Genomic DNA, 20,289 nt, shown 5'->3' with positions numbered 1-20,289 from the left:
GCGGCAGCCGGGGCCTGACAGCCGCCCCGCGCGTAGATCCGGGGCCTGGCACCGCCACCGCTTCTGGCCGCGTCGTGAGGGGAGGCCTCCGCTGCCGCGTACAGCGGGTGTCTGACGGGCGACAGCTTCGGTCGCGGGAACAAGCAAGAACAAACAGCCTTCACCACGGCAGGAGGAGAAAGACAAATACCGAGATGTAAAACGTGGCACGAGTTTACTTTTTACCAGCTGTAAAGGGCAGCGAAGCAGCACAGAAAGAGCATGGTTTGTGCTTGACGGGGCCGCGCTGTCAGTTTGATTATTTCCCTCTTTCTAACACCGCGAGTGAACCGTTTATTGCAAGAGCACCAGAAGCACGTTCACACCGCAGGCCAGTTTCGAGGGCTGCTGCTAGCCCGGCCCTCGCAAGCGAACTCTCTAGCCTTGTGTTTGAGGATGTTTTCCTTTGGCTTAGCCGGTCCGCTTGCATCTGAGTGTCTTAATGCAGCTTAAAAGCAGCTCTGCTTTTGCTAATGATGTGGCGAGGAGACAACTGCTAGCATGCTACAGTCTGTCCTGTGGTGACTGTGGTAAGCGTTGCTGTAGTTGCCACAGCAGTGACTACACGGGTTTTTTCAGTCCATAGTGCAAGTAGAGTATAGATGGTGCAGCTAAGCATTAAGTCTGTTAAAAAGATTTGCCATTGCTAAGTAGACAAATTTTTATTTAAAAAAAGAGAAAGGGAATTTCCTCCCCTCCTCTTAAGTAGTAAATGTATTTTTTGCTGTTGGTGGTTTTTTGAGGGGGTTTTGTTTGTTTTTTTTGTTTGTTTGTTTGTTTTTTTTACAGTACAACAGTATATATTTCTCACTTTTCTTAGATGAGATGTCTTACACCACTGCTGTTTAGTTTTTAATCAGGCAAGAGTTTCTGCAAGTAGCTCCCATGGAGAAGCTACTAGAAGTGTAACTGTTGGTTGGAAGGAGCACTCATTACCTGTCCTGACTTCAAACTCAAATGCATCTCCAACATGCTGTGAATGGTCTCTGGCTCTCCTCAGATGTGACGGGCACTAACAAGGGGCAACATATCGATGCATAAATGCCGTCATCACCTTATACCATTTGTGACAGAGAATCTCACATGTTCAAAGGAAAATGTTTCCCTTATACAGGAAATGTTCCAAGTTGGCCACAGAAGAAGAATGCTTTACAATATATAGTTTGATATGTACCTAAGGAATTATGAGAATTATATTCTCTTACAAAAAAATCACTTATGCAATATACATTAATGCATTTCTTCTTAAAAACCAAAATCATACAATCATGTGGAGATCATGCTCCAGAAACAAGGGGACAGGGTTCCCATCTGAAGTCCAGTAAAGTCAGTTGAAATCTTTTGGCAATCTCCAGTAGGCCCTAACAAGCTTTGCAGTTTTAAGACCGGAGAAGCTGCAGAGCAAGGCAACGCAGGAGTCTATGTGAACTTTCTCATAAACCGGAGTTTTGCATAGGCAATGATAAGGAAGATAACAGTCATGCAGAAGAGAGCCACTATGTTTTCCCACATTGCCCAGTTGGTAGGTGCGATTCCTTGGCTGCACAGGTATGCTTCACCAGAACACCTGCAGAAAAGCATGGGGCAGAAGTTGGTATTACTATGTGGTGCAAGTCTTCAGGTAGTTACCTTTATTCCTGTTCCACAAAGATTCTTCTACCCTCAACTCTGCAAAACAGGTGACAAATAGAGTAACTTCATAACCTATCACTGAGAAAAAAAAGCTTAAGGGACAAATCTAGATCTCTGGTTCTCATAATTTTTCAGTAGTATCTTAATTGTTGTTTATAAGTAGCTGGCAATTTGAGTAAACCTCAGAACCACAGTAAACCGTGATAAGTACAAAAGCATTAGTTTCACACAGCAACCATTGGAGGTCCATAGCAGGGGTTTGGGGACCAAAAGCTGTGGAAACAGCGCTCTAGCACTGTTCCTTGCAATAACCTCAGTTTGCCAGCCCTCTAGCACGTGTCATGAAATACTTGCGTTGCTACAACTTCAGGTATTGATAGTCAAGAGTATTTCAAGTGGAGCGGTAGCACTGGGAGATGGATACCTTGGCTCTCTGCTGTATCTGCAGGGAGGTTAATATTTACAAACAAGTTCTGAGGGGCAGGCATGTTTCTGATCACAGGTCTACTGCTTCCCAACAACTTTGTGGCCGTCCACACATTGCATTTCCATTGCTAAGTGACCCTGGGTTTGTTTAAGAAAACTGATAAGCTAGGGCTAGGTTATCAAAAACAAAATTTAATTTAGCTCATCTGCCTATTTTTAGGAGTAAAGTTTCATCCCTACTTCACTCTTGGGTAATTGTGAAGTTTTACTATATAATCCTAAAATACATTATTTTGGGACATATTATTGAGACTGGCCTGTGAGTGCCAGTGGTTATTCTGTGAATAATAAAAGTTTGAAACAGTCAGACTTCTCTTTAAGCAAGCCATCACAATTCAGGCCCAAGAACCACCATGAGTTAGACTTACATTTCTCCTGAAATATCAGGGGGACAACTGCCTGCATCTCCCACAGACACAGTAACATTTGGATTCTTCTCACCACAGAAGTAGAGATCTCTGAACTCATTCACTTGAAGAGCCTAGGGAAAGAGACAGACATCAGATTTTCACAGAGTTAGTGATTTGGGGTGCTAAAAACTGAAACACCTCAAAGGAACTTGATTATAAGAAGACACGTATCGCCATTCTTGGAATATTATGTTTATGTTCCTTTTTATTTTGAAGCTCTTAATTACTGCCTCTCTGAGGAACTGCTCCAAGTGCTACATGCAGGATGGTTTGGTGTCTTGAGTCTTTGGCTTCAAAGTTACATTTCAGTGATTTAGCCATGGGTTTCTGTCTTGCCAGCTACAAAATCCTGTTCATCCACTTCATCTGGGTCAATCTACTGACCCAGAAAACTATGTGGCTGCATGCAGACACCCCAGCACCAGCACACTGAAGCAGATGGCACAGTCAGCCAAGGCAAGAGGAGAAGGGTTCCCGTGCGCTGGCATCCTGGGCTAACCACAATCTCAGGGGACACTTCGATGTTCAGCAACACTGATAAAAATATTTCAGTGATACCCAAACAGGGGAGGTCTCACATCTGCCCCCTCCCTGATCCTACCTTTCTCTTCCACTGCTGGTCAACGTGGTCCTGTCCATGCCACCCTGCACCAGCTCCAGCATTCATTTCACCCATTTTTACTCAAAGGTAGGAAACTATTCCTCCCAAATAGGCTTGGCCAGGATGAAGACAGGAGATGGAAGCACAACTCCCACCTGTGACCAGTGGGTGACCTGCTATGTCTAGTTACTGTGTTTCAAGGACCTGTACCTTTAGCTTTCAGGTACTCCAGCTCCTTATTATTTACAAATGGCAGTAAGTCATATTTCACTTCAGAGGAAGCCACGCTGAAGACTGGGACGCTCGGTCATTATGGTAAATCTTTTAACCAGTTGGACAGTCATTAACCTCAGACTGGCCATGCAAACAGCAGTCTCTGGAGAGGCCATACAGTATCTGACTTTATTCTAAACTATAGGGATCGACTATTCAGGCTAGGAATTAGTGCCTCACTGGACAGCTCTGTTGCTGTCCAAGCAGCACTAATTTTGTGGCACAAAGGATTTGTTCAGTCTGAGACTTCCACCTCTCACACACAGATTAACTTTTGCTTCCTTTTTGGGGTTGGCTGGTTTGTTCTTTTACCACATTCATGCAAGGAAAGAAACCAAATCTGACTTTTAAAAGAACTTCATTTATACTCAAAATCTCTCCAGAAAGCAGCAGTGTGGCTACATTACTCACAGGAGACCGATGCTACTTTCTACTCACAGTGAGGCCGTATCGGGGGATGCTGAAGTACTTGAGCCAGTTCAGCCAGCCCATTACAGAAGGGAGGTTTACTAAGAGCCCCGAAAAGATCTGAAATAGAACAGAAGAGGCTAATGAGTCAAACTCTGTTTACTGCAAACAATGCTACTCCTGCACAGATGCAGTTGCCCAGCAGCGGTGCGCTGGGATAGATGGACCTCCTACTGCTGTTACGCCTGTGCCTACAGGCCTGAGGTTCAAACCTTGCAGCAGTCCCAGCCAGCTGCCCCAACAGCACACCCAAGTACTCCAGTTGAACTGCTTGCAAAGAGGTCAGAAAGGTTTTCTACATCCACATGTGAGCTAAGAAGCATGCATGCTAACGAACTTCTTACTCTGGAGGACTGTGTCCTATGGTAGAGCTAGCCAGAGGCTAAAGAAGGATGGGAGATGAGGAAGTGGAGAAACAAGAAGGAAACCACGGGGACTCTTAAGGGCTGTTACTGTTTCAGCTTTCTCCTCTGACCTACATCTTTTATCTGTGCTCTCTCCTGCCTGGAACAAGGTTTGCTCTTTTACTTCTTAGCACAATTGGACTTCATAGCTAAAAATGACACTTCAGGCTGTGCTTCATCACAAGTGTTCTTGTGCTTACCCTGCTGTCTTTCAGGATGCACATGTCCCGTTCCTTATATGCTGTGACTTAACTCAACGTACATCAGCTGCATCAGCTGTCCTCCACTATGCATGCACGCTTCTCATCCACAGCAAGCGTTTGAAGCGATACACTATCACTTAGCTTATTGCAAAAGCCGGTTAAGTTGCAAATCGAAGAATAAGGATGCGCTGTGGGCTCAGAATATGTACACAGACAGCTACCAGGAATCACCTGACAGAAGGTACTTTTTACTCTAAGGTAACTTGATAGGCCTCACAGTCAAGAAGTTTCATCACTAACATTATCTCTCTGAAAAAGAATTCACATCCCTCATCTATGAGTAGTCAAAATACCTTTCTCTCACACTTGCTCTCTTACTTAGAAGTCCTTGAAGAAGAGTATTGCAGTAATTTCTGGAACCCAAGGGCAATATTGAATTAAAATAAAGAGGGTATGCTCCTGCTAATCCCAATGGGCAACAAAAATTAATGCAATAAAATCAATCAATCTAAAGTTTATTTCAAGATTTTTTTCCTTTTAAATGATCTAGTCGATCACTTAGATTTCTAATACTGGAAATGTAAGATTTTTTTTTTTTAAATCAATTTTTGTAAGGACAATTTAAAAAAAACACACACTACTTTCTTGGGGCACACTGTTTGCAAAGCTCTGGTAGCATCACACCTACTGAACTGCACCTGAGCAATGATTTGACCCTTAGATTACAAGTTGGCAGAAGTACATCTTTGACTATAGTGACAATAAAATCACAATAAAATCACAGGCGTGGGGCTGACATGCTACTGGACTGTGGATTCTCAGCCTGCTTAGGGCTGGCTCAACCCAGTCCTCTCAGCCTGTCTCAGCTGCTTCCTCACCTCCACCAAAGGAGCACACACACCCTTACATACTTACAAGCATCAGGACAAGACAAATAGTGATGAGCAGATTGGCCACAGCCACCACATCCATCCCAGCGCTGATAGCCAGAGACATGGCCGTGGCAGTGTAGGACACGAGTACCAGGGTCAGCATGAAGAAGAAGAACCGGCCTGCAACAGCTTGGTATCCTGTCAAAAAACAGAAAGGAAAGAGTCCAGTAAACAAGCACATTATGAATCCCAGAGAGGTACCCTTGGATTCCTATACAAGACAGGGAAAGCAGGAAGAAAGACCAAGTTTGGAGTTGGCAGGAACTATGCATGCTCCAAAGGCCCAAAGAGCATTACGAAAAGATGTGGTCAAGCAGGTCCCTGTCTTAGATTGCTGGTGTCTCTGCCCCTGCCCCAGAGTCCTCCAAAGTTATGATGCCAAGCACTTAAATCAGTTGAAGGCTCAACTAGTTTCATGTTATAGATATAGGAACTCTGGCTAAGTCAGAAATCAGATGTGTTGGAAGATGACAGGTTCAATGAAAGCATCAATTCTTTACCAATCATCCAGTAACTGATGCATGAGAATATGATGGCTGGAGCAGTTCTCATGGGCAGCAGATCTCCTATCATCAAGGCCAGGAAGTAGGCAGACACACGGTAATATCCGCTGGTGTACTGATGGCTGCGAGGACAGGAAGGAGGGGAGTTGTACAGGTTTAGAGGTTATCTAGTAAGCAGGCTCAGCATGTGTGTCTGGTTTATCCTGATTCAGTTTCTGTTCTCTCTACCACTGACTCCTCTATGTGCAAGTTGCTTGTTTTCTCTGTGCTATCACTTCCCACTCTGTGAAGTAAGGGCTGATCTATCTCACAGGCCCTGCAGTCATACTGAGAGCCCTCCGAGGAAAGTGAATGAAAGGCTATGTGACTGCTAAGTAACATATTGGAGAAAAGCTCCTAAATCTCTTTTCAAAGAGAATGATCCTTAATACAAGAGTATGGGAAAGTATTAGACTGCTATTAACTGGAGGAACACTTCATCCACAGCTAACTCATCCAGCTGCTTCCAGGGGAGAAGGAATGATACCCAACAATGGGAAAACACCTTTAGGACATCAACTCACCTCCAGTTCACAGGGCAATTAAATATCATTATGATGTTTTGCTGCTTAATGGAGCTCCTGAAAAGATGCTTTAATTGGCAAGGTGCCAAAATCCCCATTGACACGGCTGGTAAGCTAAGCTGGTAAGCAGGGTAGACTGGCAAGAAATGTCAGCATGAGGGAGGTTTACTCCTGAGCAGCTATTAGGGGCAATATTAAGGTGCTCTGAGCAACCTGTGGGTGGACATGTGCATTCCACGCACAAGTCTCCAGTTTCTTCTTTACTGCATAGGATCTGCCTCTTGCCCTTTCATCCCATGAGCAGGAGGCTATTCCAAACTACATTTTCAACATATGTGTATATATACATGTGTGTATATAATATACACACACATTTACATATACACACATACAAACAGATATACATATTTATATAGACAGAGATAGGCACTTGATTATTAGGGAGCTCTTGTAAGCCAGCCAGCAGGCCTCTTTATCTGAGCATCCCTTGCGAAGCTTTTCCAAGAAGTCTCCCTTCATCTTTGCACAGTCTTACCACTTCAGGATCATTGCAAGACAGTGTTTCAACCCTGTCAGCAAGAGGGCAGGCAGGGTTCACAGTCTGCAGGATTCTCATGCAGACTTCAAAACGAGCTGTTACCAAAAGTGAGTAGGAAAAGCACTTCTCAATAAACTGTGACACAGCAAGCAAGTAAAAGCATTTTATTTCTCCCCTCCTTCCCCCACCTCTTAGCATTTCAGCTCCCTGTTCTACAGACCAATTTAGCATTACTATCACAATCTGATGTTGCAAGGGAGCAATCAAGTCTTTGGTGGAAATCATTTTGTTTAGCCTGTCAGATACTCTCCGCACCTCACTCCAGGGTATGAGACAGTCTAAGTGCCTCACTACTTACACAAAGAGTTTCTTGTCTCTGATGAACAGCTCAATTGCAGAGACACTGGAAAAACACTGGTTTGTGGTGACAAAAAACAAGGATCCAACCCTAGAAGGCAAAACAGAACAGTCAAAAAGTGAGAAAACAGCCTAGATCAACACTGGCAGCCTCAGACATCATCAATACCATAAAGTCAGTGCTTTTCTGTCTCTGTCCACAGAATGGAGATATTTAATTGTGCTACTGTAGATCTTAGCTGTAAAACCAGGTTTATTCCTTTATCTTCCCTTTCACATGTCCTTTGTACACATGTGTGAGCCTGACAGAACTGCAGTCCCTTTAGGGCCTCCATCAATACCATGCTGCAGTGCATTGAGGCTTGTTAACCCAACTCTCTTTTGTGGTCCAAGTAGATTCCAGGGCCTTCCCTGTGGCTGAAACCTGTCTGCTACAGATAGAAAAATGAGCAAAGCTGTGGCTTTCCAACTTACCGATTCTGAATGCCACTTCGATCCAATTTTACACCAAAAAAGATAGCACCCACAACCAAAGCTAGAATTACGGTCACTGCAATCTAGAAGTGGAAAGAAGAAAGGGAGAAGGGAGTCCTTCAGGTAAGGAAATAGGGATGAACTTATTATTAAGAATTATGCAGGGTTTAAGATTCACATCTACCTAAAACTTTGCTGTTGTGAGTCAATGTATACCTATGACACACACTACCTATGACACACACAATTAAAAGCCTTACGGCAAATTTTCTGAGTTTATCCTCTTCACTTTTCTCCTTCCTCTGATGATCTTTGGCTGGGAAAGGTTAGTAGAAGCACACTTGAATAACCCAGCTTAAAATTTCAAATGAGGCACAAAATTAACATCACCCTAGAAGCTCCCCATGTGAACCAGAGAATGGGGCATTTCCCCCCCACTCCCCAGTCTTCAGTGCAGTAGTCCCTGTGCTAAACTAAAATGGAAATTTTTTTCAAAGGCAACAAAGGTAGCTGGGCATCTCACTCCACTTAAGTGGCAGTGGCACAGGACTTTCCTGTTTCCCTAGCTGCCTTTGAAAACAGAAGTCTGTCCTACAAACTGCAGGTTGTGGGACTGAGAGCAGAGGGAGTCTGAGACTTTTAGCAATTGTTACCTACTTGTGCAATGGAGGCCTGTGGGTTCCTGATAAGGTTTTTCAGGGAACGCTTGGACACCCAGTACAGCTGGGTGAGGAATCCATTTGCATAGGTAATCTCATGCCCCTGCTTGGATACTCTCTGCTTGCTTCCCCGTCCAAGCTCCACTTTCCCCAGTGCTTCCTTTGTGCTCTGATACAGGCTGGAGTTGAGATATTTCTGGTGCAGCACATCTACCACACTGCTGTCCACATTATCTTCTGCCACGCCATTTTCACTGCTCACCTCTGAGTGAGAAAGACAAGATATGGCTTGTGATTCCCCATGAACTCTACCTTCAGACGTGGCCCATCAACATGCTCAGCCACTTTGGAGGCTGAATAAAAAAAAAGCGGGAATGCCCAGAGAATTTGAATTGTTCAAGCCTTAGCTCTGAGCTTAAGAGGCTGGCTTGAGTGAGAGGGTTTCCCTACAGTTTTAACTGAACCTAGCTAATCTGCCTGTTCTTGGTGGCACAAAAGTGGCCATATTCTTAGAATAAGGCACCAGAAAACCTTTGTTTCACTGAATTTTGGGGAAATCAATGTTTGCTCTGATCCATTTCCCCATCCCCAAAATGCACCATTACAAAAACTGTTCTCTTACAATCCTTCAGTCATGGATATGCTACAGCATCCCCAAACAAATATTTCTCAACATTCACTCACTATATTGTTAGAGAGTTTGTTCTCTAATCTAGTTCCAATCTTTCTCAGTGCCCTGTAAATCCATTACTCCTTAGCCTATCTACCCCATCTTCTCTGCAGCAGCCTCTTACGTGACTGAAAACTTCTGTCTTCTCTCAGGTGTCTCTTGAGACTAAGCAATTCTAGTTTTTCAGACTTTCCCACATAGGTTTTGTAAATTACTGATATTTATCACTGCTTTCCTATATTACTGAAGGAAGAAAAAAAACCCCTTTTAGAAGTTTTCTGAGCTCTTTAAAGAAGCCCAAAGCCAAGTATATCTATTAGTAGGAAAAATAAAAAGATAATAAAGTGCCCTTAGACTGGAGGAAACCCAGAGAATACAAGCTTGCCAGCACCACATACAACTTCCCTTCTACACCAGCCAACAGTGGATTTCTCCTGCACAATTCACCTTTTCCTGTGTCCACAGGTCTGTGATCTTCCTTGCCTGCTGCCGCAGCTGTTGAATCACCATTTATGATATCAAGGAAGAAGTCAGCTGGATTGTTGAAGGGTTCACATTCATATCCTAAAAAAAACCCCAAAACACACATGCAACATGTTTGTATTGCACAGAGCACAGCTTGGAAGGTCAGGTCTAATACTATATCACCCTTCCACAACCCTGTTACAAGAAAGCTTCACTGATTTCCACGAGCATTAGTTTACAGCAGTAGAATGGACAGGATTTAGGAGATGGTGAATCTGAGGTATCTACACAGAGCTTCAAAGTTGCTTATTCCCCACTGATTTCAGGTGAGGAGAAATCTGTAACTTGCTTCTACACAGCTCAGCATGGACAACTCTTGCCTCCTTCCTAGCGCTATTCAACCACATCCCACTCAAAGACGCACAGTTCCCCAGTAGAGGTTGCTGGGTGTCTCCTCTACAGCCTCAGATGCTTGCTCTAGAAGCTCAACTCTCGCTTGTTTCCTTGGTCACAAGGAAGAAAAAAGGGCTGTCCAAGAGCAGCTTCTTATAATATGGTTCTAGCTATGGGACGAGGAGGAAAGAAAAAACAAAAAAAAGGATGCTTATTCTATAGCATTCTGTGAGAAAGGAAGTGAGGTGGGATACTAAGAGGAGGAGTAGAAGTAGTGAGATTGATTAAAGCATCTCCCTCAAAGCCAGGGAAAACTTACAATCCAGTGTGTTCATGGCTGCATCTAGACTACATTGGAAATTCACTCCACATTCTCTGTCCATTACAGTCAGAAACCCTCACCCTGCTTGCTTGGAGAGGGGGCAGCCACCCAACAGTGCAATTATTAACCCATCTTAAGACACACCATGATTTTGTCCTCTCAGTCGCCCACCTGCATTCAGACTAGAGCAGATTCTTGGATAAGCCCCTATAGATTGCTGCCAATCTGCAGGCTGTGTTTCAAAACCCACTGGGTCTGCCACCTAGGCCTGGCAGAACTACAAGCATCATCTTGTCTGTTGTGCATCACGCTTCCAAATGTCCAAGCGATTCTGGGTTTTTGTCCTGATGCAAGGCAAAACAAAGGCAGGAGAGCACCATGCTCTGTGTTGTCTGGAAAATCTTGTTTCTATCATTCTGTTTTTTTCCTGTTCTAACACAACACTGTTCAGACTGTATGTGTACCATCTCTAGTATACTAGTGATAAAACAGCACAGGATTGTTATCCAGTGCTAGGGTAAGAGTCTACCCACAGATTAAACTCATTAGCCAGTTGCCTTTGCTCTTGGCACAGGAGACTTACCAATAGAACTAAAGTACTCCAGGGCCTGCTTCGCAGGACCATGGTACAGCACCTTTCCCAAAGCTAGTAATGTCAGACTGTCAAACAGCTTGAATATGGAATAGCGGGGCTGATGGATGGAAAATATGATGGTTCGCCCTCTTCTTGAGAGCCTGAAATAGAAACAAAAAGTCTCTCAAATACACCACGCTTTGCATTTCAGAAAGGTCATGGTAACCCAAGCAAAAAATAAGTATCCAAATCCAAGATGAACACTTGTCAACTTCTCAGTGTCTCAACCCAGAAAAGCTGTAGTGCCCCCTTCTCTGTCACTGTGTCAGATGCTGCCTGCAAGACCTTCAAGACAGTACCCATCATTACAAGAGATCGTCATTGCAGTCTGGGTAGACAAAGTATGATGTTGTCTGTAGCTAGCAAAGGTTGAGGCCACAGCTGTGCATAAATCCTCCTTACATGTTTTCTATACCAGGCTTCAACTTGACTAACTGGAACAGTCCTACTGCACTCAATGGCAGTACCAGGCTTTACATAGCAGGCTGTGGCCAGCTGAGATTTCTTAGTTCTTCTGCTGAAGATTTACTCTCTAGAAAAGTCAAAACTAATTTTCCTTCAGGTTTGTCAGATGCTCTTTCAAGTGCTTTAGCACTGGTGCTCAACAAGTATCCTTGCCAATCAAAGACCTCTATCCACAAACAGCAGAGCAAAATGACCCCTCAGGCAAAACCAGACAACATGCTACAAACCCAGGAGGAGGGTTAGGAACTTGTTCTCATTAAATAAGCCTTGTTTGGTCCTCTTTGTACCAGAAGACGGTTCATCTCCAAAACAGAGGGCGCTGAGGGTAAATCTGCAGGTGAAGTCTGATCTGAGTTCAAGGCCATTGCCAGAGTGGAGGAAGAGACTTTGTAATAAACTCATCTGGAAGGCCAAGAAATTATGATTACAAGGCCTGACCTCCCAGTCCACCCCTCTCTGTGGCAAAGGGAAGCTGTCCAAGCTACATCTGCTTTTTGGGCTCCAATCCAATGCTTGCTGTGGAAAGATTCCCATCAACTTCAAAAGGCTTTGGACAAGACCCAAATAAAGAATTTACTACTATTTCTGAGTCTACTTGTCTAGTTACTCAGTCATAACAGCATTTCTTTTTTTACTAATGAGCTGACAACAAAATTGCAGCAGAGCCCTGAAGAACTGACTCTTACTTCTTCAAGATGATGAGGACTGCATTGGCTGTGCTGGCATCAAGGCCAGTTGTGGGCTCATCCAGAAAAAGGACTGGTGGCTCCGTAATGAGCTCCATCCCAATGTTGGTTCTCTTCCGTTCCCCTCCAGACACTCCCCGGATCAATTCGGTTCCTACCTACAAGCAGAAGAAATCAAGTATTTGCAACAAGACCTAGGCAGTGCATGCTCTGGCATTCAGGGCTCTCCACACCCAGCAGCCCTTTCCATTTTCAGAGTCCCATTAGTGAACTCTAGGGCCAGCAGCAGCAGATGGGTCTGTCTCTGTGAGGGACTGTGTAGCAGTAAGCAGAGCCTGATTTTTTCAGAGGTACCAGGCACGTTATGACTTCAAGGAACAAGGATGACCCTGACAAGGAAGAGCCAGAATGAGGCCACAGCAGTCACAGGTGACATTGGTGTTCAGGGATGCCTTTCGTTGGTAGCTCACCTGCTGCTCAAGAGTGGGGTAAGTAAAGTAAAAGTAAATTAAGAATAAAAATGCTGCTGGGAGGAACAAGCTCTGCACAGAACTTCTCCATCACAGCCCAGCTTTCCATCCCTCACAGCTTTCAGCACTGTAAAAACAATTTCCCTGTCTTGTCCCACAAAGCCAGGAAGTGACTGAGCAGCTTTCCAAGGTGCTATGACTAGGCGAATTTTTCCCCTCTGAACTTATACAACATGCTGGACACAGTCCAAAATCTTCCTGTTTTAGTAGCAAATACACATACCTCTTTCCAAGCTATGTCCTGAGCTGGAGACTGATTTCTTGTGTGCAATATGGTTTAGTCAGGTTCCTGCTTAGCTTAGTGTAGCTGCACTATGTACGCCATATTGCGCAGAGTCAAGTAGTTCGGTTTCCAGAGGTAGTATGATTTCTGAGAAAGGTATTCTCACTGCTCACCTTAGCATCAGCCACTTTGCTTAATCCCAGCTCGCTGATTATCTGGGTGACTCGCTTTTCCTTCTCTTTGACACTGATGGAGCTGGGGAGTCGCAGGGCAGCAGAGAAGTGCAGGTTCTCCCTCACCGTCATTGTGCCCATGACAACATCATCCTGAAAGCAGTACAAGTGGATAGTTGGAAAGCCTCCTTCTCAGCTACCTGACTGGGCACCAGCGTCCCTGTAGTGGCAGTTGCTGGATAAGCTGTTTGTGGACCACAGTGGAAACTGGACTGAGGGACAACCCCTGCTTCAAAACTTCATGACACGAAAATCAAGGTCACTCAGTAGCAGTCAAGGGGAGAATGCAGCTCTGCAGGCTCCCAGCTTACAACGAGCACCACCCTCAGCCTGCTTTCAGGCTCAGGAGTTCAAGCACAGACAGTACCATTTTGTACTACACATGCATTTTCCTTACAAGCCAAAGGGAGGCAGAGCAGGTAGCTGGTTTTGTAAAGAGTTAACCTTCTGCCAGTCCAGCTGAAGCCAATGGACATTGCTAGTGCTCAGTGTTCAAGGTAGAGACACTCAGGGAATCACCCAAGTCAGCTCTGTTCCCAGTTACAAGCCATATCTTGCTGTGGTCCAGAGCACCTGCCGAGTTCAGCTGCCAACTGAACTGTCATGTCCTTCCCCACTCTGTGTCCTCCCCTTTCCGTGTCCTCCCCCTTCTGTGTCCCACCACCCCCCCCAAGACGAACCAGTCCCCGTCCCTGCCCCCCCCAAGACGGACCAGTCCCCGTCCCTGCCCCCCCCTTGTGTAACCGGCCCCGGTTGCTCTCCCCAGCTCCTTGCTGGCAGCAGCTCCTCAGAGAAACAAGAGTATTGCACCAAGATGCTCCTGATTTTTTCCATGTCTCAACTATATATAACTCTTGGGACAAGACCTTATTCCAAGGGCTTTAGAAAAACTCCAAGTCATGTGCATTCTGAGTAAGAATCAAGTCTATCCAGTTGACAAACATCTGGGCAGCCTACACCAACCTGTAACAACCATGAGCCACACAGAGTTGACATCAGGTCCATCCAGAGCTCCATGCCTCTCCATCACCCCTGCTTTGATATTTGAGCTAATTCTGCATCCCACCATATGACAGGAGAAGGACTGCAACACTGGGCAGCTGCTGAGAAACATGCCTGTTAATCAGGACCTTTCAACTCTAGTGCCCTTTTGGAAGACACAGCCCCTAAGCTGCAGGGCAGCAGATTCTTGCCTGTTTTGGGACTCCTTCCACATCAGATGTAGTTGATCAGCAGCACAAAGGATGTGCCAGCCAACCATGTTTGGCACTGGAGTTAACAGAGGAAGACTGAACGTGCTGCTGTGCTAGAAACATGTGACAAATTACTCAGGGTGTAGTGTTATGATAAACTGGTTTTGCTGCCAAAGCTGGTTTAGGAATTTCCTACCATCAGTGCCCTCCCCACACATCCCCAGTCTCTCATCCTAGCCTCCCATTCCCCATCCTCAGATCCACCAATGCAACTGTTGGGTCACCACATTGGAAACTAAACGGCGAATTTAAGCTACCTTAATACCAAACGTAACAAACTGTGGCATGACACCCTCACTTGCAAGGCACAAGTGGAGAGACCACCAGCAGTTTTACAGGGATAACACATGACTTAGCATGTCTGTATGCTCATCTGCATAAAACTGACCCTATAAGTATGTATGTATTTAGGCCTTAAGTGTTGTTTGTAGTCTTTGGGCCATCTTTATTGATCTAGGGAGTACTACACAGGGGTGGGAGGTGAGAGAGATCATTTAATGTCTCACCTAGTTGCCTACCATTTTAAGGTTAAGTTTGGTTGCTTTGGACATTTGAGAGACAAGTGTCTCAAACTGGGACCACTTGAAAGAAACTTCCTGGCCATTCATGAAACACTGAGGATTTGGGGATCTTTGACCTGCAGCATCAAGACTCAGCATCAGTCTCGTCACATGCATCCTCCCAGAGCTCCCCAGCTGGCAGAAAAGCTGCCTATTTCACATCTGCCTGCAGTCAGAAGCCTGGATGGTTTCCAGATTTGGCTGCTCATATGGCTGCCAAAAATCCCCTTCTCCTCAGCTCCCCCAGGGCTTTGAGGGTCTATTATTGGTCCAGGCCTCCACCCACTTCCGCAGATTCAGCCGGCTTTTCCTGTCTCTGAGTGGAACCAGGCTCTGTCCCAGCCAACCAGAATCAGAGGAAGAACAGCAGGGATCTATTTACTTCCTAGAATTATTGTCTGATAGCTTGAAGGTACTTCTGCCAGCGAGAACTGCTTTTGAGTTTTACAAGAGATTTTGGGTGTTGTGGGTTTTTTCCTTACCTTTTTATTTTTTTAAAGCCTTGCTAGTACTTCAGGGCAGAGCCCAAAGAACAAGCCACAGTAGCCCAGTGGTTTGGGCTTTGGGAAGACAAACACCTCTGTGCTTGACTCAGCTGGAGTAACAGTTTGATCCTCTTGTCTTCCATATCCCAGAAAAATACTAAATATTGTAACATCTGAGTTACCAAATTAGACTCTATATGGATCGTTGAAAATTACCTAACCTAGCAGTTCATGCTTTGCACATCTTATGCAGTCTACCCTCCCAAGGGCTCCCAGGCCTCCACTGAAGGCAGTTACTCACCTGCACAACATATCCTGAGATGCACTTGAAATTTGGAGGTTGTGGGATGCCATCTATAAGCACTTCTCCAGACAGGCCTGCTGGGTCCTTTCTGGCAGCCAGCACATCTAGGAGACTTCAGACAAACACCAGGCATTAGGTTTTGCCATAACAGCCGCTTTTACCTTTGACTGGATAAGTACCACCAGCCAGGACTGCAGTTACAGCCTGCTCACAGCATACTGCAAACCAAAGGGCACAGAAAGGGGCTTCCTCCACTCTGGGGGCCTTATCTTTGTACAGAAAGCCTGGTGTAGATACAGGATTTTCCAGCACAAGGTGTGCCACAGCAGTATGGTAGTATACAGACCCTCACAATTCACAGCAGTCAACCCCCTACAGACAAACTCAGTCTCCATATTAACAGCAAACCTCAAATGCACACAGACAAAAGCACCCTGCCGAGTAGCTGCAGTCTGCTCTCCAGCCAGGGGAGCACAGAAGTAACTACTTTGATCTCAAGGAAATTAATCCAAATGGGTATAAACAAGACTAAAGTTAAGATTAATTCTATAAAGTCATTTTGTTTTAACACATCACTGGATTCCCCTCACTGCCAATGCAGAGGCCAGCCTGCCCGCTAGCTAAGTAAACACTGCCCTGATGAAGTGCTGCTCTTGAAAACATCCTGATTATCCAGCAGTCTCCTTAGAGGGGAAGATCAAGGGTCACCACAAAGTCACACCTGTGTGAACAATGGCCGTATTTGCCAGTCTCAGACATTCTTGAAGGCAGAGAGTGACAAAGAGCCATGGTTATACGGGAGAGAAGACAGAATCAGCACTGCTTGGAGATAGTCTGCAGGGTATTTCTCTGTGCTTGCATCCAAAGAACTCGAGCACATATGCGCCCCCACCACCAGGCCACAGCCAAGCTGGGGTGAGGATCCAAAGGATCCCACAGACTGACATTACACCATATTCCTGTCAGTCATCAGAGAGGGGGTTTGGCCTAGCATCTTCAAGAAAGTCTTGCTGCAGCAACTTCACAGAGGACTACATCCCTCCTGCCGCCAAAGGAGTTTGCCCCCGTCTCCACCCCATGACAGGTCTAGGACAGAGCCTACACCTGAGCTCCAGTCACCCCAGTTCAGCCTGGTATCTTAACTTAGGCCACCACCAAAGCTGACTGCAGTAATATGGACCACCAGTTGGAGCAGATGAGACACACTGCAGGGCAAGAACACCAGCAAAGCAGACAGCAGTGGGCCACCAGGTCAGACTGCATCACCAGACTTCTCACAGGCACACAAAGGTCTGAGCCTGCAGATCCTCACATCTTCCCCAACCCTCAGAGTCCCCGATCCTCTTTGCACAGCTGACTGTCCATTTGAAGGAGCAGGAGAAAGTACTCACGAAGATTTACCGCTCCCTGTTGGCCCCAGGATAGCATTCAAGCCTGGCTTCATAATGCCACTGGAAGAAGGAAAGAGTTATTTCCAAATGGAGGACTGTTCACATGCAGCTCATAGTACAGGTAAGGTGTGAACAAAATGCTGCTGAAAGGAAAACTCAGATATTATTAAAAACTTCTCCTTAAACCTGAAATCAACAAGTATTTTTCCTTTCTTGTCCTAGACTGCCAGTCAGAACAGAAACAGAGCCGGACATAAAAAGCAATCTACAAAAGACAGAAATTAAGCGTCTTCCCCGCTGAGCTGGGTCTTGAAAAGAATAAGCAACTGCTCTCTGCTGCTCATTCCTCTCACCGCAGCTTGAATCATAGTTAAGGGAACCCTCAGATGATCTGGCAGAAGAGTTCACACAAGTTTAGTCCTAATTTGCTCAGATCAATAACTGAAACTGCTCCAGCTATATCCCCGCTATTTTGCCTAAAAGCAAATTAGAAAGTGCTCACATGAACTGCAGACTGGCAGGAGGGTAGTCATTTCTTTACCAGCATAGCTAGATCTGGAAGGTGACATTGAGGTCACAGATTCACAGCAGCAGGTTAATTCCTGCCCTCTGGTGTTTTATTTAAGCAAGAACTTACTAAACATTATGAAGGATCTTCTTTTCCACAGTTTTCCATTTACATAGGAATCCACTGGACTGCTTAACGGAGTACTGGATGTTATGGAAACTCACAACAGAGCCCCGAGGTGATCGGAGTGACTCTTGTGTTGGAAGAGAACGTTGGAAATTGCCCGCTCCTTCCTCTTCTCCAACAGAAATAATGCTGTGATCAAATGTGTCTGCCATCATGTCCTTGTTACACAGGTCAAGCTCCACTGCATGGAGTTGTTTGAGGTCAATGTTGTTTTGAGCAGTTCCCATCTGTTGAGACAAAGAACACAAAAACATGCAGGGAAGGAAACATGCAAGCAAAGATTTCTGCAGAAAGTGTCTTGGAAAAGTTCACACACACCACACCAATCCTTACACGTGCCAAGTTTCCAAAAGAATGGACATCCACACTGGAAGACATCCAGTAGTCCCCAAAGGCACGGAAACCCACAGATTTAGAACAATACACACAGCCTTTAAGAATGAGATGTGTAAGTTCCTGAAGTGATGCTAGCTCAAAGAACATCTAATGAGGTAAAACCCAAGCCCATCTGTGATGGTCACCATCTTGCTCAACACAGCAGGGACTATAAATGCAAGCTGCTACCACTTGAGCTAAAGAGACTCAAGCTCCCCTACTTCAGGTGTAACATGCTTACTTCCCCTCACATCCCCACAAAGCCAGCAGAGAAAACCTATTGATGAACCTGTGTGAAGAACCACAGGAAGAAAAACAGTTGTGCTTATGAAAATGAAGGCCAGACACATGCACCTTGTTTGCTGGCAGAAGTTTGTTTCAGAGATACCACTGTGATTAAAATAGCAATTACACGTTGCTTATCATGTTTCAGTCACACCAGTATCAAGATACTTCACAACTACAAATAGGAAGAGAAATTGGGATTTGTCTGCAGGCACCATTTACCCTGAAGAACAGTAGGAGTTCCCCCTTCCACAGGGAGAGATCTGGGACATCCCACAGTAAGGAAAAACATAGTACAAACTGGTACATTAAGGAAAATTAAATATGATATCTATTTGTAATCACAAAGTTATAAAGCATTCTGGTTCAAGCAGATAAGCTGCCTCTGTAGCTCAGGATGGGAGCACCTGTAAGGGAGGACATGTGAACAGCAAAGGGAAGGAACTGTTCTCCCTGTCCATGCATCAGGGCCCACATAGGAGGAAATATATCAATATGGGTATAACCATTAATATTGATTCACTTACTGGTCACGGCAGCAGAGCTCTTTTGTCAAGGGGCTGCTTCCCTTCCTGTTGCTGTAACTGATGGAGACCAAGTTTGGATCCCTTCTCTCATTTAAAAAAAAAGAAAAACTTTAAAGTCCTTGCCTTGACCTTGCACGTGAAGAACTTGGAAACCCTGCAGTCCCCAAGTTCTGCAGCCTGTGCAAGGCCTGGGCATAACTTGTACCCTGCCTTTTAGCCAGGTGCCCTCACAGCCATAAACCTTCCTGTCCCCCTTCCAGGGAACTACAGCAAGGAAGAGAGGAATTGCTATGTGCCCCTTCCAGAAATTGAACATGACGGGTTAGACTAACACAAGTTAGTCTAATCATTTACTTCCCTTCTAGCTGCTGGCATGATGGTGTTTGTTGGAAAGCTAGAAATTTACTATGATGTTGCGGACAGCCAAGGCAGTCACCAGACCAACTAAGAGAGCAAGGAGAGAGAACTGTCCACAAAGACATCCATTGCTGGTTACTAGAGTTCTGTGGGAAGGTAGACGTATCCCACCAATCACCCTTTTCCCACCATCTGCACTTCTTTCCTCCCAGGACTGAGAGGGTGATAACCAGTAGGACCAACCATATCCACCACTGCAGAAGTAGTGGATTTCTCAGGTAGAGAGAGATGGTCATCCTTTTAAGAAACTGGAACTACAAGAGCCAGATTTAAAGAAACAGGAATTGCCCTTTCCTCTCTGCCTCTTCCTATCACTTAAAGCTCAAGAAGTTGCAGTAGTTTTTTCCTGTAGAAGTAAAATAAAAGTGGTGGGGAGAAGGAAGGGTTGTTTAGCTTGGACACACCCTGAATTCTAAGGCTGGTCACCCTTGGGAAAGCCTTGCTTATGGGAAACAAGAAAGGATATGCTGGTTGTATCAGCAAGAGAAGGCTTATATGCTTGAAAGGTTGCACAACAGATCAGGACAAAAAAAAAAAAGTCAGGATGACAGTGACACGAGGGGCAAAGACCTGGTTAGACTTTTGAACACTTGACTGTCTTGTATACCTCACATCTGTTCTGGATAGGTTCTGTAGTTTATTACACCACGAACCCTTTTATATGGGTTTTTGCAAAGCTCCTGATTAGCACTGGCAAGCTAAACCACTGCTGCGGGCATGTGCAAGGATGACAGGAGGATGAGAAAAGCTTAGCAGAGGCTACAAGCGGGATCAGGCAGCAGCACCTCACAAGCAGTGTCCCTCCAGCCTCCCACCCTCGCCCCCACGGGCCGGT

At 45.2% G+C, this 20,289-nt stretch overlaps 1 protein-coding gene across 2 annotated transcripts; it reads right to left on the bottom strand.

Annotated features, from left to right (window-relative positions):
- Positions 1-803: 803 nt before the first annotated feature.
- LOC103897624 (ATP-binding cassette sub-family G member 2-like) lies at positions 804-19,126 on the bottom strand. Of its 2 annotated transcripts, XM_009277713.1 has the most exons (16): positions 19,038-19,126; positions 17,794-18,077; positions 17,157-17,216; positions 15,763-15,877; positions 13,104-13,256; positions 12,178-12,335; positions 10,976-11,127; positions 9,660-9,776; positions 8,541-8,806; positions 7,884-7,966; positions 7,411-7,500; positions 5,949-6,073; positions 5,432-5,586; positions 3,880-3,969; positions 2,526-2,638; positions 804-1,606 (listed from the first exon to the last, which is right to left on the bottom strand). In XM_009277713.1, the coding sequence occupies exons 2-16, from the start codon at positions 18,075-18,077 to the stop codon at positions 1,459-1,461; spliced, it is 2,109 nt and encodes a 702-aa protein (XP_009275988.1). In that variant the 5' UTR covers positions 19,038-19,126; the 3' UTR covers positions 804-1,458. The 2 variants fall into 2 exon arrangements, 1 of the variants encoding a protein (XP_009275988.1); XR_657506.1 differs by lacking the exon at positions 5,949-6,073.
- Positions 19,127-20,289: the final 1,163 nt, after the last annotated feature.

The sequence above is a fragment of the Aptenodytes forsteri genome, unplaced genomic scaffold, assembly GCF_000699145.1.
Source record: "Aptenodytes forsteri isolate BGI_AS27 unplaced genomic scaffold, ASM69914v1 Scaffold15, whole genome shotgun sequence".
In the NCBI taxonomy this organism is placed as follows: Eukaryota; Metazoa; Chordata; class Aves; order Sphenisciformes; family Spheniscidae; genus Aptenodytes; species Aptenodytes forsteri.
Note: the sequence above shows the minus strand (reverse complement) of the source record. Positions and strands in the feature narration are given on the sequence as shown.

What these genes read in the sequence shown, in the direction of transcription:
- LOC103897624 (XM_009277713.1), bottom strand. Translation starts at nt 18,077, where the DNA reads ATGGGAACTGCTCAAAACAACATTGACCTCAAACAACTCCATGCAGTG. An exon ending in AAGATCCTTCATAATGTTTA is followed by an intron (nt 17,217 to 17,793) that starts GTAAGTTCTTGC and finishes TCCTTCTTCCAG; the next exon opens with TGGCATTATGAAGCCAGGCT. An exon ending in TTTGTCTTGTCCTGATGCTT is followed by an intron (nt 3,970 to 5,431) that starts GTAAGTATGTAA and finishes GTTCTATTTCAG; the next exon opens with ATCTTTTCGGGGCTCTTAGT.